Genomic DNA, 16,266 nt, shown 5'->3' with positions numbered 1-16,266 from the left:
CAAAAAAACTATAAAATATTTGAATTAAGTTTCAACCTTCGTGTATAGATTTAAAGGTTTGAAACCCGAAAACCCATTATTTTCCCTACCATCTCCTTTTCGACATCTCTAAAACTTCAGGTACTTATAACGCCAATAACTTAAAACATAACAACTCCACCACATAACATAACATTTCACGACAGTAAAAGTCGAGATGTAACGATCCGATTCCGTCAACACCAATTCACCGGAAAACCTAATAATAATCTAAACCACAATGTCATCCATCCAACGGCCACCGTTAGACTACATGCTCCCGTGCCCACCATCACGCAACAACTTCGGCGCCGCCGACATCCGTCCCACCGGCTTACTCGCCTACGCCGCCGGCAGCTCCGTCGCCATCGTTGACTCTAAGTCAACTCAACTAGTAACCGTCATTCCATTACCTAATAATAATAACAACAACAGTAGCTCTACTTATTCTTCTTCAACGACGTCGTATCTGTCGCCTTTTGTTACGGCCGTACGATGGTGCCCTACGGTGCTTACCATGGACCTGCTCTCACACGATCCCAGTGCTTCTCACTCGCATCTGTTACTTGCTGCTGGTGACCGTCAAGGCCGGATCTGTTTATTAGATCCGCGTGCGAATGCCACGTCAGCTTCCGGCGCGGTTTTTATGCAGACGGATCCGAATGTTAAGTTAGGTATAATATAAAGTTAATTTAATCCGACAAATATTTGTGTTCATGTTTGTTCATTTGTTAATTTAAAAAGATAAGTAAATATGCTCGTGTTCGTTTGTTTTTTAATTTAAAAAATATGATATGCTCGTGTTCGTTTATTTGTTTAAATTAGGTATCCAGGACTTGTGTTGGATCCAATCCGGATCCGGTTCGTGGATCATTGCCGCGATATCCGGATCTTCGCTTCTGTCGTTGTTCGAATCGTCCACCGGAAGGTGTTTTTTCAAATACGACGCCGCGCCGGAAACGTTCTTGTGCATTGCGCGTGACCCGTTCGATTCGCGGCGGATATGCGTTGTAGGTCTCCGAGGGTTTTTGTTAGCGGTTCGAGTCCACGGCGAGAGTTCGGAGTCCGACGTCGTGTTGAAGGAGCTGCAAGTTGATACAGATGCGTCTGAATTGAGTAGGTTGGAACGAGAAGCGGTTTCCGCTGGTAATGGTTCGGGTGCGGGTGGTAATAATTCGCCGGCTGCGGCGGTGTTTCCGAATTATGTTGTGAAAGTTGCGTTTTCGCCGCATTGGAAGCATGTTTTGTATGTGACATTTCCTAGGGAGTTGGTGGTGTTTGATTTGCAGTATCGGACAGTGTTGTTTCGGGCGGGGTTACCGAGAGGATGTGGGAAGTTTATGGATGTGTTGCCGGATCCGAGCTTGGAGGTGGTTTACTGTGCTCATTTTGATGGCAGGCTCAGCGCGTGGCGGCGGAAGGAGTAAGTAAACTTTCTGCTTATCTAAAACTTTATTATTAGCTGCTAGTTCTCCTACCGCATTGTGATTTAGTTAGGTTTTTAAAGTTTCAATCATATTCATGCTCATTTTGATCCGTTAATTTGAGTTTTTTTTATTTAAGGAAACGTTTAAGATATTTGCACCTAAATAATTTGAAGCGATTGATAATATGCAATGTACAAACAAACACACCTTCCAGTAAAATCCAACTTATAGCAAGCTATTGGTAGGGTCTGTGGTAGTTAGGATGGAGGCAAACCTTTCCTTGCAGAGATCCCCGACTTTGAAAACCTTTTCTTGACATGTAAAGTATAGTATCCAGATAACGTACTAAATTCTGAATGGGTTATTTGGGGGGTTTTGCTATGAACATTCTTTAATATCAGCTACATGTTTTCCTGCTGCATTGTGATTTGAACATGTTGATTTGTTGATTTGAGTTATCTCTACATGTGAAGAACGTTGCAAGATATTTAGAGCTAAATGATATGTATATGAATTTGAAGCAATTGATAGTATGCAATGAATAATATACAGTTACACTTAGAGCTAATAAATGTTTATTGTGCTATGTTGGCTTTTTAAAATAAAAAATATTGGTTATCCACAAGTATTTTCCCAATGAATATGGCTCATGTTTTTGAGAAATGATAAGACGTAAATATTTGCTATGCACATTCTTTAATAGCAGCTATTAGTTTTTCTATTGCATTGCCATTTGGATGAGCCACGATCTGCTTAACTACAAACTTCAAATCATATCCATGTTAGTTTTGATTTCGTTGATTTAAGTTTTCTCTACATCAAGGAACCGTGTAAGATATTTGGAGCTAAGATATTGGTATGAATTTGAAGCTATTCGGGGAGGGTAGGATAGGATGGGGACAAATCTTTCCTCTATCCCGGAAGATAGAGAGGTTGCCCCTCGCTGAGACCTCCTGGATTCATAAATCTTCTCTTGACATGTAAAGTATAGTATCTAGATAAGTAGATAACATATAGCGTGACACATGGAATAAAAAGAAAGTACTAAAGAGAAAATAGCATTTACTACTTATAACACAAAATGGTGAGAAAACCATAGTTGTAATGATAATATGCAATGAATGGTGTATAGTTACACTTTTGCATGGTGGATTGAATGTGATAATAACTAGGATGTACTTTTTTTAAGTTAAATTGTTGGTTATCTGTAAATGTTTTCCCAATGATCATAGTTCATGTTTAGTTAACATAAATGATAAGATATACTTGCTTCTTGTATATTGAAGCTCTGGGCTTTAACCTTGATGCGACTGCCTTTATATTGCATATGGATTCTTTGCACTCCTCATTTTGTAAATAATGTTTGTTTATGTATGCCTGTCCATTTGTATATATACTATATATCTAAATATGTATCATCACAGGGGAGAGCAGGCACATGTAATGTGCATGATGGAAGAATTGATGCCAGCACTCGGGACACCTGTCCCTTCTCCCTCAGTCCTTGCAGTTGTCATCTCTCGGTCGGATTCCACACTTCAAAATATTCAGAAGAGTCTTTCTGATGGTCGTCATAACACAGAAGCTGATGTGGATTTTGACAATCCTTTTGATTTTTGTGATGAATCACAAGTCATTTCTAAAACACATTTGCTATCAATTACTGATGATGGGAAAATATGGAATTGGCTTCTGACTGCTGAAGGCCCAACAGAGAATCAGAAAGTTGCATCAGACTTTGGAGTTGTTGCGGAAATCAGTAAAGATTCAGGTTTAGATGGAAATGCTAAGGCGGTTGATTCTTCATTTGATTCTGTGAAGGATGTGGTTAAACAAACGGATAAGGAGAATATTAGAAAGGGTCGTTCATCAGCCTCCAAAAAGAGCCAGGATGATCTGGCACTAAAGGTTGAAACTTAAAACATTTCCAAGAATCATACTGCATGCGTTTCATTACTACCTTCAGTATAAAGGTCCGAATTAGGCAAACTGGCCTGGTTGGGTGGGTTTGGGTTTCAGGTCAGAACGAATTTCTAAGAAAAATGAGTTAGGGGGTCTAACTTCTAACTCTAAGCAAAATGAATTCGGGTCAATATGGGCCGTTTTGAGAAAGTATCAATTTGGTTGTGGTCAAAACGGATTGGCCAAAATGGAATTGGGCTAAAATGAGTCGTTTTAGAAAACAAATACCCACCCCACCCACGGGTTATAAGGAGTCGTCTTTGAAAAGAAAGTACCCATCCACCTCCACCTCCACCCCCACCCCAGGTTAAAATGAGTCGTTTAGAAAAAAAAGTACTCATCGCCAGGTTAAATGAGTTGTCTTTGAAAAAAGTTTCCAACCCCGCCCAAGCCTGACCCCTATCGTCCTTGAAAACAAGTGACCGTTTGACCCTTTGACTAATTTAAGGTAGCTCAATTTGACCCGTTGACTAATTTAAAGTGACCCGTTTGACCCGTTCACTAATTCAAGGTGACCCGAATGAACCCATATTCAATTATGATTTTGCGTATATCATCCCATTATTTGAAGAGTGGGTCATGATTGCCACCTGCAGTCGACCACCTGATTTGTATGTCTATAGCTACATGGTGGTGGTGTATAAATGTTTCTATGTGTATGCAGTTAGCACTAAAAACTGGCATGATAATATGAAAGGAGGTCATACATTCCAATTCGAAGCTAATTTTGATGAAAAACACTTTTCGATAATTGGGTTTTATTTGAATCTTTGATAACAGTCACATCCAATTTTGATTATTGAATCATTGATTGCTATCAGAAACTTTGATAAAATTCTTCATGCAGATCAGTCTGGTTGGTCAGCTGCATCTTCTTTCTTCAGCAGTGACTATGTTAGCTGTACCTTCTCCTTCTTTAACGGCTACTTTGGCACGTGAGTTTTGTTTTCTTGACTTTATCTATATTTCCTTTAAAAACAAATATACGATTTATCAGTTAGTTACTAAGATGTGACATGTGAAGGAGGGGGAAACCATCCTGCTGCAGCGGTCCCACTTGTTGCTCTAGGAACTCAAAGTGGTTCAGTTGAAGTTATTGATGTTTCTGCAAATGCTGTTGCTGCAAGTTTTTCAGTTCATGATAGCGTTGTAAGAGGTTTAAGGTGGCTGGGAAACTCAAGACTTGTCTCATTCTCACACAATCAGGTATCAAACTGATAATATGGTTGTTACGAATCATCATTTTTGTTTTGGTTCGCTTGTTTTTGGTTTGATTTCAGTCAGTTTGTTTTTGATTTTTTCAGTTTTACCATTTGGGCATGAAATCTATGAGATGATAAGATATGCCCCAATTCAATGAATGTGGGTCTTGATCTTTTTGTTAATTGATTAGTATACGTTTAGCTACAATATTTGGGTTATACTGTTTATTATGTTCTTATAAATTACCACTCAAAATAAAAAATACTGAACCGAAAATTCGTTTCTTACAAATATATAAACCAAACCATCGGTTTTTGTTTTCGTTTCGTTTTTCCGGTTTCATGCACACCCCTACAATCAGGTATAAGCAACAAAAGTATATTTAACAAATGAGTAAACTGATCTTATTTTTTGTACTACCTTATCAAGTTTTGTATATATTTGTTTGCAGTATTCTGAACCCTGTGTTTATAAAGTGTTTTTCTTTTTTTTATCTTTCACTTTTATCAGTTTATGTATGCCTAAAGCTAACAACACTAACCTCATAATATTATTACCTTGTGAATTTAGGGAAATGAGAAGACTGGTGGTGGATATACAAATAGGCTTGTTGTAACCAACCTTCGAACAGGCCTTAATCGAACATTTAGGGTTTTACAAAAGCCAGAGCGTGCGCCTATAAGAGCTCTAAGAGCTTCATCTTCCGGAAGGTTCTTAAAACTAAACTAATTTGTTACTTTTTTTATGTGAAACGTTTACTGCCTGATAATCATCAATCTATTGGGACTGTCAAAACAATTATGTATTTTTTGTACTAAGTTCACATTAGACATTAAGTGCAGAACATTTCAATTGAAAATACTTGAAATATTAGCAAATATTCTGACATTTGCTTTTATACTTAGATGACCTTTTGATACTTTCATTGCTAAAACTGATCTAAGAAAGTGGTTTTTATAGTTCTGTGTTCTTGTGGAAATTTATACTGATGTTTTTGGTGCATTTTGTAGGTATCTATTAATATTGTTTCGCGATGCACCTGTGGAGGTTTGGGCGATGACAAAGACTCCTATTATGGTAAACTGCCTGACTTTTTCTTTCTGAATCATTTTATGTAACTTTTTTTAGAAAATTCATTCTCATATACCGACACACACAAACACACACCTCTATATATGTATGTATTTCTTGATATTCATAATGTTTTCTTTTTGCAGCTTAGGTCTTTAGCTCTTCCATTTACAGTATTGGAGTGGACTCTGCCTACTGTTCCACGGCCAACACAAAGTAATTCATCTAAGCAATCGGATGCTTCTTTGCCACCTGTAGGGCCGGTATCGCAAACAGAGTCTAGTGAGTTAAAACTTAAAAACTAATATTCATGTTCATTTTCATTATAATTAATATCGCACAAGAAATACAAATATACTCAAGATATAAAATTGAAATGTTAATTATTGTATGAACTGCCAAACTATGAGGCCATTTCAACTTTCAACTAGGAAGAGTTTACAATTCTTTTTAATTTCATTCCTAGATTTCTTAAAAGACAAAGTTTAGATGCTTAAAAACATGTCTTAATGTAGAAGCATCAAGTCCAGATGGAAATCAAGAAGAGTTTTCAGAGAGTTTTGCATTTGCTTTAGTTAACGGCGCTCTCGGGGTGTTTGAAGTTCAAGGCCGTAGGATACGAGACTTCAAGTACTATTTTTTTTACGTTTACCATTTTATTATGAACTGAGATTCTATAAGTTGACGATATTTATTCTATTACTGTGCAGACCAAAGTGGCCTTCCACTTCACATATATCTACTGATGGACTAGTTAGAGCTATGGCCTATCGTTTGCCTCATGTGGTTAGTATATACATTTTCTATGTTTATTCAAGTTGCACCTCATGAACTCTTTAAGACTGATTTGTTTATGTGCCAGGTAATGGGTGACAGGTCAGGAAACATACGGTGGTGGGATGTTACAACAGGACAATCTTCCTCTTTCAACACTCACAGAGAAGGCATAAGGAGAATCAAGTTCTCGCCTGTTGTTTCCGGAGACCGTAGTCGTGGACGTATTGCTGTATTATTTAATGATAATACATTTGCTGTATTTGATCTTGTAAGTCTCAAAAGTACCATCCATTTGCTTTTCTTTTTTGATATTATAATATATACATAGACCATCTAGCTATCAAAACAATTTTAAAGGCCACCCAAGTATCAATTTTTACAATTTTCTAGGGGCATTTTGTCATTTTCAGTTTTGTAGGGGTATTTTTGTCATTTTTGACAATTTTCATGCAAGTTCTTTTCTGGAATTGTAATTCGGCATGGAAGAAACCAAATTTATATTTGGGTGACCTCTTAAGTAGTTTTAGTATTTGGGTGATCTTAGACTCTTAGTGAATACTCGTGTAGCCTATTTACACATTAACAGGATAACCAGAGAAAGTAAATATAGACTTGAAAGTAAATATAGACTTGAAAAATAAGATGAAATCGTTAAAGTTGGGGTTTTATTTATTTATTTTTGCAGGATTCACCAGATCCGTTAGCCAACTCTCTTCTACAGCCTCAATTTCCTGCGACACTAGTGCTGGAACTTGATTGGTTACCTGTGCGAAGTGATAAAAATGATCCATTGGTTTTGTGTATTACTGGAGCAGACAGTAGCTTTCGACTCGTTGAAGTTAATGTGTATGTGTAAACAACTTTACTCATTTCTAATCACAAAGGATTAATAAAACTTGCAGTGATAAAAAGTATCTACTATCGATTGTTGAGTTTCACAGTTTTCTATTATTTCTATGCAGTGAGAAAAGAATTGGTTATGGGGCTCAGTCTGGATCGATAAAGGAGCGGTTTCGACCAATGCCTTTATGTTCTCCCATATTACTTCCTACACCTCACGCATTGGTAATTCTTACTTCAATCTTTTCTTTAAACAAATATATATTTTTAACATCTCACTTTATTTTTAGTTAAAACATATTTATAGTTGTAAATCCATGGATGTTGTACCTTAAATAGATTTGTAAGATTCAAGATATATATATTTTTTCAAAATGTTATAAACGTGTAATTGCTCTGGACTTTGTGTTTGTGAAACTTGATCTCTCAAAAACCTGCTAAAGAGAAACTTAATTGGTTACTTTCGAAGAATTGTGAAAATTACACATTGTCCTTTAGGTGTAAGAGCAAAATAGTCATTTTGTAAAATAGTTAACAGATGTTTCACACCAGTAGTGGAAAGGACGTTCTTTGTAATTATCTTAGTTATAGGACATAACCTGCAATATGGTGTAAATCTAAAGCACAAAAGTTGTAATTTACTCTTGTATTTTATGTTATTATTGGATAGAATGTATTGAATCATAAGATCTATATTTTGAACAAAAGATTTATGTTATAATTTCAGTGTGTCATATATGCTGTTGACCTGTAGAAAAGTTGACATTTTTAGGGAAACTGTATCGTTATTAGTTAATGTCATACATTTGACCTATCTTTTATTGACAGGCACTACGACTGATCTTGCAATGTGGTGTAAAACCTTCATGGTTTAACACAAATAGTATTCTTAACAATAAGGAGAATTCTGAATTATCAAAAAATTCATCAACGGGAGACCTTCGTGGTTATTTAATTGATATACCTACTATTGGTGACTCAGTTGTACCAGAATTGCTTCTCAAAGTATTAGAGCCTTACCAAAGAGAAGGTGAGGTTATACTTTATGGTATATAGCATCAGTTTATTCTGGTTACAGCTGGTATTTTTGGGCTTTTTTGAGGTTTGGGTAATGGGCCCATGTTCAAATGGGCCGGTTCGGGTCGGCTGACCTGTATCTTTAACTATATTCATTGGTTATTTTTGTTACCAAAGCAGCAATATGTCACTATAACAATAAAAATCTGAATCTTGGAATTAAACAAGTGTATTGCATTAAAATATGGGGAAATTGCATATTTACTCAGCCCAAAACCAAAATTGCATATATCTCCTATCAATGAAAAAAGTGTCAAATTTACACTTTTATTATAGGACTTTTAACCTTATTTTTACTCATAATCTTTAAAATTTTACACATTTTCATATTTATCCATTTTTACTAGCTTTTTTCCCTTTCTTTTTTGCGTTACTGCTATATTTTTTTTTCATTATTTATTTTGTCTTGGATAATCTACTCTCTTATTTATTATGTTTCACAAGTGAGTTATTTTTTCAATTTTGCTTTTTGTTCATTATTTTCTTTCGCTTATGTATAATCTACTCTTCTTTTTTAGGTTTTGTTAATGATTTTTAATGCGTTTTTTATTCCTTATTATTTTTTTAAAATTTTGAAAGGTTATTTTTGGCATTTTGTGAAAATGTGAAATGTCAATAAGTTAGGGATATATGCATTTTTTAGTTTTGGGTTAGTTTACATGGGGACATGCAATTCTCTCTTAAAATGAATAAACGGATCAAAATTGAAATTAACCCGTTTAAGAACATTTCATTCATTTTGATTTTATATTTTTAAAATTTTGTTACATCAGGTTGCATACTTGATGATGAGCGCGTACGGCAATATGCTTCTATAATTAATAAAGGTTCAGTTGCAAGATTCTCATTTGCAGCTGCAATATTTGGTGAAACCGCTGAGGCTTACTTTTGGCTACAATTACCACGTGCGTTTAAGCACCTGATGAACAATTTGGCTAACAAGTCTGCGCAAAAGAACCCAATGACATCATCATCTTCAGAAACTGATGACATGTCATTGCTGACTAGGATATCCTCCAAGGGTAAATCAGAAACTAGGTCAAGTAAAAGTAACACGGTGGTAAGCTTTCTGCTTCATTTCTGTTATTCGGTTATTCTTTAATAATGGAATTACAATATATGAAAAGATATTAATGATGTCATCATTTTAAGCAGAGTGATGGTGAACTTAAATTAATGGCTTTTGAACAAGAAGAGTTGTGGGATAGAGCTAATGCACGTATTCCTTGGCATGAAAAGTTAGAGGATGAAGAGGCTATTCAAAACCGCGTGCATGAGTGAGTATACACGAACTAACCGTTCAGTGAACAGTTCATGAATCGTTTGGCATAGGCCTAACACAAACAGATCATGCTCGTGTTCATTTAACTTTAACTGATTTCTTGTTCGTTAAGAAAATTAGTGTGTTTGTGTTCGTTTATGTTCATTCATTAATAATATAAACAAACGGTTCAAGAACATAACTTAGCAAACACCCATTAAATGTAAACATGTACATATATTTGTTAGGGCATAAAATTTCTAGTTAAATATGTGAATAAACGAACATAAATAAACGAACGTTCTTGAACATAAATGAACAAACGGGACATGTGTTCATGTTTTATATTTTATTTATAATATAACACTCAGGCTGGTGTCAATTGGTAACTTGGAAGCTGCTGTGAGTTTAATGCTTTCTACGCCTCCAGAAAGCCCTTACTTCTATCCAAATGCTTTGCGTGCGGTTGCTCTTTCATCTGCAGTTTCAAGATCATTAAACGAACTAGCGGTTAAGGTAATAATTGGGATTTTAAATTTTTAATAACAATTATTTTTTCAGTTTTAAAAATTATAATTCCCGTTATTATTTTGTTGTAGGTGGTTGCAGCAAATATGGTGGAGAGTGACAGGTCATTGTCCGGCACACACCTGCTATGTGCTGTAGGGAGGTATCAAGAAGCTTGTTCACAGGTGTTGTTCAATACCTTGTTAACTTAATCTCGTATAATAACATAGATTGACATTAATAATTAAAATTAGTATATATTTGAAACGTGAAAGTTATAGGTATTAATGATTCGTTCATTATGTTTCAGCTACAAGATGCTGGATACTGGACAGATGCTGCCACGTTGGCAGCAACACATTTAAAAGGAACAGATTATTCAAGGTGTGCATCTCCGTTTAACCGTTTACATTAATAGTACTTTTTAGTCTCCAATTCTATTTACTTATCATTTCTAGTATGTGAATCATTTTCTTTTCTTTAGTATATAAAGAAGTGAAAATAGGAACTAGGACATCATATTTAGCTGAAACATAATATCAAATAAAGAGTCGTCAATGTTGGATCCCTATGCTAAATTCCGACAGGTTAAGGGTTGAAGTGTTTTATGTTTTTATGGAGAAGGGTATAATGGTCATGTTATAAAAGTATTTGCCAGAATGGGTATATAAAATTTTTAGTGTTTCGAATGAGCATATCTGACATGATGGTTTTTGGTCGGGTATATATGATATTAATGCAAGTTTTCAGAGGGAATATGTGAATTACCGAAATTATGTTGATTTTTAGTTTGTGTGTAGTGAATATTTAGTTGCAGTTACTTTTAGTGATTATTATACTATTTCTGTTATTCACAAGACAGTTACGAGATGATATTTTTTTTCTCATATAAATATTGTGATTTTCAGGGTATTACACAGATGGGCTGAACATGTCCTTCATGCCGAACATAACATCTGGAGGTATTCATCGTGTATGGGTCACATTTAGGGTTATATCAACGAACTGATATAGCTCACCAAAACGTAAACTCACAGGATGAAGTTGGATTGAATAACTCAGTCGATCTTATAACCAGAAAAATATAACTCAAAACCTGATTACAAACTCATAACCATATAGACCATGCTTATCCACTAATCTAATTAGCTATAATAAATTAAATACGACTCATTTAGTTTATCCTAATTGATTTTAATTAACCAATTCTCATAACTGGCTAAAGTCAAAACGGTTCAAATAGCTAAAAAATAAGTCAAACGGGCTAAAGTCACCAAAGTGTGTTTAACACAAACCTTCTAAATCATTTTATTGAAAATGTTCGTTACTGAAATAAGTTATTTTCTGTTATTATCATACGAAAACCAAATCTTTTCGACAAAATGTGTACAGGGGACTTATTTTTAACCCATACTAATAGTTTACCAGTTTTGCCACTGCAACATAATACCAAGCAATTTTACGGAGTTTCAGATTTATGCTGTTTCTGTTCGGTTCACAGTTCAGGCGGTTTGGTGGCCCGATTGACGGTTTTGAATATACATTTTTGTATGTGTTGTATTTGTCAATCCTTTTCATATATTTAAATACAAACAAACATTTTTTAAAATAATAAAAAAAATTCAAATAGCCGATCCGTCAAAATCAAACCGGCAAACTGGCAATTAATGGCTTGGCCCCAAATTTTGGTGAATTGAATCTTGAAAACTCTGTTTTTTTCGATTTACTTTTTCCATAATGGGTAGATGAAAGTCTGAATTTTGATTGTTTTATCCATGCAGAGCCCTAATTCTGTACGTAGCAGCCGGTTCATTACAAGATGCATTGTCAGCACTCCGTGAGGCTCAACAACCCGATACTGCTGCAATGTTTATTATCGCCTTCCGGGAAATTCATGCTGAATTTATCAAAAACCTTAATACTAACGACGAGTCGGATTCTTTAATCAAAGAAAAACTGCTCGTTTTGCCCGGACTAAACCCTGAAAATGAAGATGTTATTACTGTTGGTGAATTGTACGGACAGTTTCAACAAAAACTAGTCCATCTGTGTATGGACTCTCAACCTTTTTCGGACTAAGTTTTGGCATATGGTTTTAAAGCTCCGGGTATAAGTTGAGATTGCAGGTTCTAAGTGATGTATATGTGTTATATTTATGTAATTCATCATTGTTTTGTTCTGAAAAGAAGGGTTAAGGGAGACGTGTTAAGTCTTGTTCGATACACATTTACTTGTGATTTAATCTATTTAGTGTGAAGAAATTTTGGACATCTTGTTTAGGCTATTGGAATATGATTAGAAGTTTATGGTGTGGGTATTGGTCTGGTCAATTTGATTCGTCGGAGAAATAAACCTGTGACAACTTCCATTGTAAAAGCAAGATGGGTCGGAATAGTATAATCGTTGTAGGTTATATGTTTTACCCAATGGAGCGTTTTTAATTGTCGGGAATTTGACTAGTAGAATGTAGGAAAAAGAAAGTAGACCTTTAGATAAGCCTATAGACTCTAGCAACGAGCTTGGTGAAAGCTCACCCTGTATTGCATGTGTGTTAGTTGACATCGATTAAACCAGACCAACTTGGGCAGGAACTAGAGGTGGACAACAAAACCGGTTCCTGGAACCGGTTCGGTGGAACCGAACCGGAACCGAACCGGTTCCTACCCGTTTTTCGTAGGAACCGGTTCGGTTCCGTTTCAACCCGACGATCCGGGACCGGTTTGACATTTTTGGAGGTGGACCGGGTAGGAACCGGAACCGAACCGGAACCGGTTCTGGAACCGGTTCGACCGGAACCGGTTCGGAACCGGTTCTAGCCGTTGGAGTAGTTCTAGCCGTTGGGAAACGGTTTTATGGCCGTTTTTTGACCGTTGGGGTCAAAAATGGCCGTTTTTTTTGGCTCCCCAAACACCCCACTACTAGTATAAATAGGTATTTGGTGTAATGGGTTCATCACAACACTCAAAACGCAAACCCGAACGCAAAAAAATACAAAAAAACGCTATTACAACGTTCTGAGTTCTCCAATCTCTTGTTTTCTCTTCTTCTATATTCATATTTGTTGTTATGGCTGCCTCACAATCATCGGTTGGTCAAGGTTCCACCGCCGGACCAAGTTTCGTTCGTATTGTACCTCATAATCGTAATCAAGAGATTTGGTGCAATTAGGATTTGGTTGAATTGAGTGACCATTCATTGAAGGCTCGGTGCAAGTTTTGTGGGATTTATTTAAACCCACTTTCGAATTCAAATTTGAAGAAACACATCGAAAGACCGTATTGCAGGGCGTTGAAACAGAACGTCGAGTCGCAACAAACGCAAATGGATAGTGAAGGCGGAATATTTACATACCAAATTGATCGAGTTCAAGATCGTATGGCGAAGTTTGTGATTCAAGAAGCTTTGCCGTTTAGCCACTTCGACAACCCTCGCTTAACCGCCATGATTCGAGATACGCTTCAACCACAATACACTCACGTAAGTCGTCATACTCATAAACGTTATTGTTTAAAATTGTGGAAGAAGGCCAAAGAGGTACTAATTGCATATTTTGAAAATATAAATACGGGAATAAACTTAACTAGTGATGTTTGGTCGGCTCCACATGGTCTACCCGAATCTTATCTTTGTGTCACCGCTCATTGGGTAGACCCGTCATCGTGGGAAATGATGAAACGCACCATTGCTTTCGAACTCTTTGAGTATCCACATACGGGAGATAATTTGTTTGAAATTTTAGATTATGTTATAAAAACTTATAAACTAGAAAATAAAATATTTTCAATTGCATTTGATAACGCGTCGAATAATACATCGGCGGTTAATAAATTAAAATTAAAATATACGCCGATTTGCAATGGTGTATTTTTTCACTCAAGGTGTGTTGCACATATCATTAATTTAATCGTGCAAGACGGACTTGCTTCGGATGAGGTTACATCGGTTATAAACGATTTTAGAGTAATGCTACATGAAGTTTTTAAGAAAAGTAAAAAAAGACAAATGGATTATAGAAAATTTTGTAAAGATACGGGAAGAAAAGCTTTGGGAGCTAATTGGGATTTACCTCATCGATGGAATTCCACTTGCATAATGTTTCAAAGTGCTTTGAAACAAAGAGAAACTTTACAAATGTTTCATTCTAGTCTTGCCGAGAATGATTTGGCAATCCCCTTTTCAAATGAGAAATGGGAAATTATCAATGACTTATCGACTTTTCTTGAAGTTTTTAAAACATCAACTACGAAACTATCGGGAACGTATTATCCGACAAGTCCCTTGGTTCTTTCGGAGTTATTTTTAATCGTTAACAATCTTAAAGAATTTGAAAATAAAAGTCCAATGTTTTCAAACATCATATTACCAATGAAGTTTAAATTAAAAAAATACTTTCTTGAATTGCCACCGATTTTTACTTGCGCCGCCGCTTTAAACCCAAAGTTAAATGTTACGGGGGTTGAATGTGTGATAGTCGAAATTTTTTCAGCCTGCATGAAGTTGACCCAAACTTTTCAACAGAGGCACAAAATGATTTTAACTTGAATTTTAAATTTATGTATGACTTTTATATAAATAAATATGGGTCAAACATACACATGCCTACGCCGGGGGGGTCTTCATCAAGTTCAAGTGCTACTAGAGTACGAGACCCCATGATTAGCCTTATGAACACCGTTCGCAACGTAACGGCTAAAAAACAAAGGGGTAACACCCCTTCAAGCGAACTAGGAAGGTATAGTGCATATGATTTCTCTACCGGTTTATCCGAAGAGGAATATGGCACTTTTGATGTTTTGGCTTGGTGGAAGGTAAAGGAAACCGAGTTTCCGATTCTTGCCACCATGGCCCGTGATTTACTAACCGCCCAAGCTTCTACGGTAGCTTCGGAATCTGCTTTTTCTCTTAGTGGCAGGGTAATATCGGTGAGAAGAACAAGTCTGAATTCGGAGTCGGTGGAGATGTGCATTTGCTTGAAGGATCACTTGGACTCAATTGATCGTATTCAACACGTAACCACTCTGGAAGACGAAACACCACTTGATGTTCGAGTGCACGACGAACAAGAAGGCGTTTCTACAAGTAATTCTGATGAATAAGTCGCCACTCAATAATTACGACGAACAAGAAGGCTTTTCTAGAAATAATATGTCACAACTTTATATTTATAAGTTTAATGTTTTGTTAGTTTGTTTTTGAATATTTTAAAACATGTAACCTTTTTTTTTGAACTTCTTAAAGTAAATAAAATGAATTTTATGTTAATTGTTCTTTTTATTTAACATGTTATACAAATACGAATCGTATAACACCGCTCTTGATTATAATTCAGCATTTGACTTGCGTAAGCCAAAAGACTATAATACATAGCAAACTCAACAAATGTAACACGATACAGATTTAAGTTCACCATTACACGATACACGATACAGACTAATCAATTCAAACACGCTGACACTCATAGCATTAAGTTCAATATGTTGTTTACCATTGCTCTGTGGGTGAACAACAAAAGTAGCATGAGCCTCTTCAGAAATCAGAAGAACACAAATCATCACCTACACAAGCAGCGGAAACGAAAAACGAAAAAAAAATAATATTTTACACTGTAACCGGTTGGAACCGGTTACAGTGTAAGAACCGGTTTAGGAACCGGTCAGAACCGGTTCCACCGGTTCCGGGTCTGAGGGTTGGGGAACCGGTTCGGTTCCCTAACCGGTTCGACCATGGAACCGGTTTAAACAGTGATGTTGACTAATGGAACCGGTTCTGAACCGGTTCCGGTTCCTTTGACCAACCCGATTTGATCACCTATAGCAGGAACTAGTCCACAAGGGACATGACCGGATGGTGTAGATTAACCTACTAAAAGCGAAATTTTGTAAATCATAATTGAGTGCACAATGGGCTAGAGGTGCAAAAAAAAACCCAAATCCGGAACCGGACCCGAAAAAAATACACGGAACCACTTTTTTATACCCGGGTATTCTTTACCCGAAACCGGAACCGACCCTACCTGTAGGGTATAGATTGTAGGGTATAGATAGGGTATGCATTTTGAGGTCAATACCTGTACTCAGAACCGTACCCGATTTATACCCGTAAATACCTGGACCCGATCATACC

General features: G+C 36.3%; 1 protein-coding gene and 1 long non-coding RNA gene across 2 annotated transcripts; both read left to right on the top strand.

Annotated features, from left to right (window-relative positions):
- The first annotated feature begins 211 nt into the window (after positions 1 to 211).
- LOC143570695 (uncharacterized) lies at positions 212 to 12,714 on the top strand. Its single transcript, XM_077056282.1, has 21 exons — positions 212 to 692; positions 844 to 1,441; positions 2,870 to 3,353; positions 4,255 to 4,342; positions 4,432 to 4,613; positions 5,181 to 5,320; positions 5,621 to 5,687; positions 5,828 to 5,963; positions 6,197 to 6,311; positions 6,392 to 6,467; positions 6,544 to 6,726; positions 7,144 to 7,304; positions 7,421 to 7,523; positions 8,127 to 8,328; positions 9,149 to 9,435; positions 9,531 to 9,652; positions 10,008 to 10,152; positions 10,236 to 10,328; positions 10,454 to 10,527; positions 11,052 to 11,105; positions 11,925 to 12,714. The coding sequence occupies exons 1-21, from the start codon at positions 260 to 262 to the stop codon at positions 12,220 to 12,222; spliced, it is 4,041 nt and encodes a 1,346-aa protein (XP_076912397.1). The 5' UTR covers positions 212 to 259; the 3' UTR covers positions 12,223 to 12,714.
- Positions 10,562 to 11,053, top strand: LOC143570696 (uncharacterized). Its single transcript, XR_013141978.1, has 3 exons — positions 10,562 to 10,696; positions 10,731 to 10,852; positions 10,955 to 11,053. It is a non-coding gene; the product is annotated as an uncharacterized LOC143570696 (long non-coding RNA).
- Positions 12,715 to 16,266: the final 3,552 nt, after the last annotated feature.

Source organism: Bidens hawaiensis, unplaced genomic scaffold (genome assembly GCF_021521415.1).
Source record: "Bidens hawaiensis isolate Kalapana, Puna unplaced genomic scaffold, B.hawaiensis_p1.1 tig00025018_1, whole genome shotgun sequence".
Taxonomy (NCBI): Eukaryota; Viridiplantae; Streptophyta; class Magnoliopsida; order Asterales; family Asteraceae; genus Bidens; species Bidens hawaiensis.
The sequence above is the reverse complement of the archived record's forward strand: the minus strand, read 5'-3'. Positions and strand labels throughout refer to the sequence as shown.

What these genes read in the sequence shown, in the direction of transcription:
- LOC143570695 (XM_077056282.1), top strand. Translation starts at nt 260, where the DNA reads ATGTCATCCATCCAACGGCCACCGTTAGACTACATGCTCCCGTGCCCA. An exon ending in TTCCTACACCTCACGCATTG is followed by an intron (nt 7,524 to 8,126) that starts GTAATTCTTACT and finishes TTTTATTGACAG; the next exon opens with GCACTACGACTGATCTTGCA. An exon ending in TAAACGAACTAGCGGTTAAG is followed by an intron (nt 10,153 to 10,235) that starts GTAATAATTGGG and finishes ATTTTGTTGTAG; the next exon opens with GTGGTTGCAGCAAATATGGT.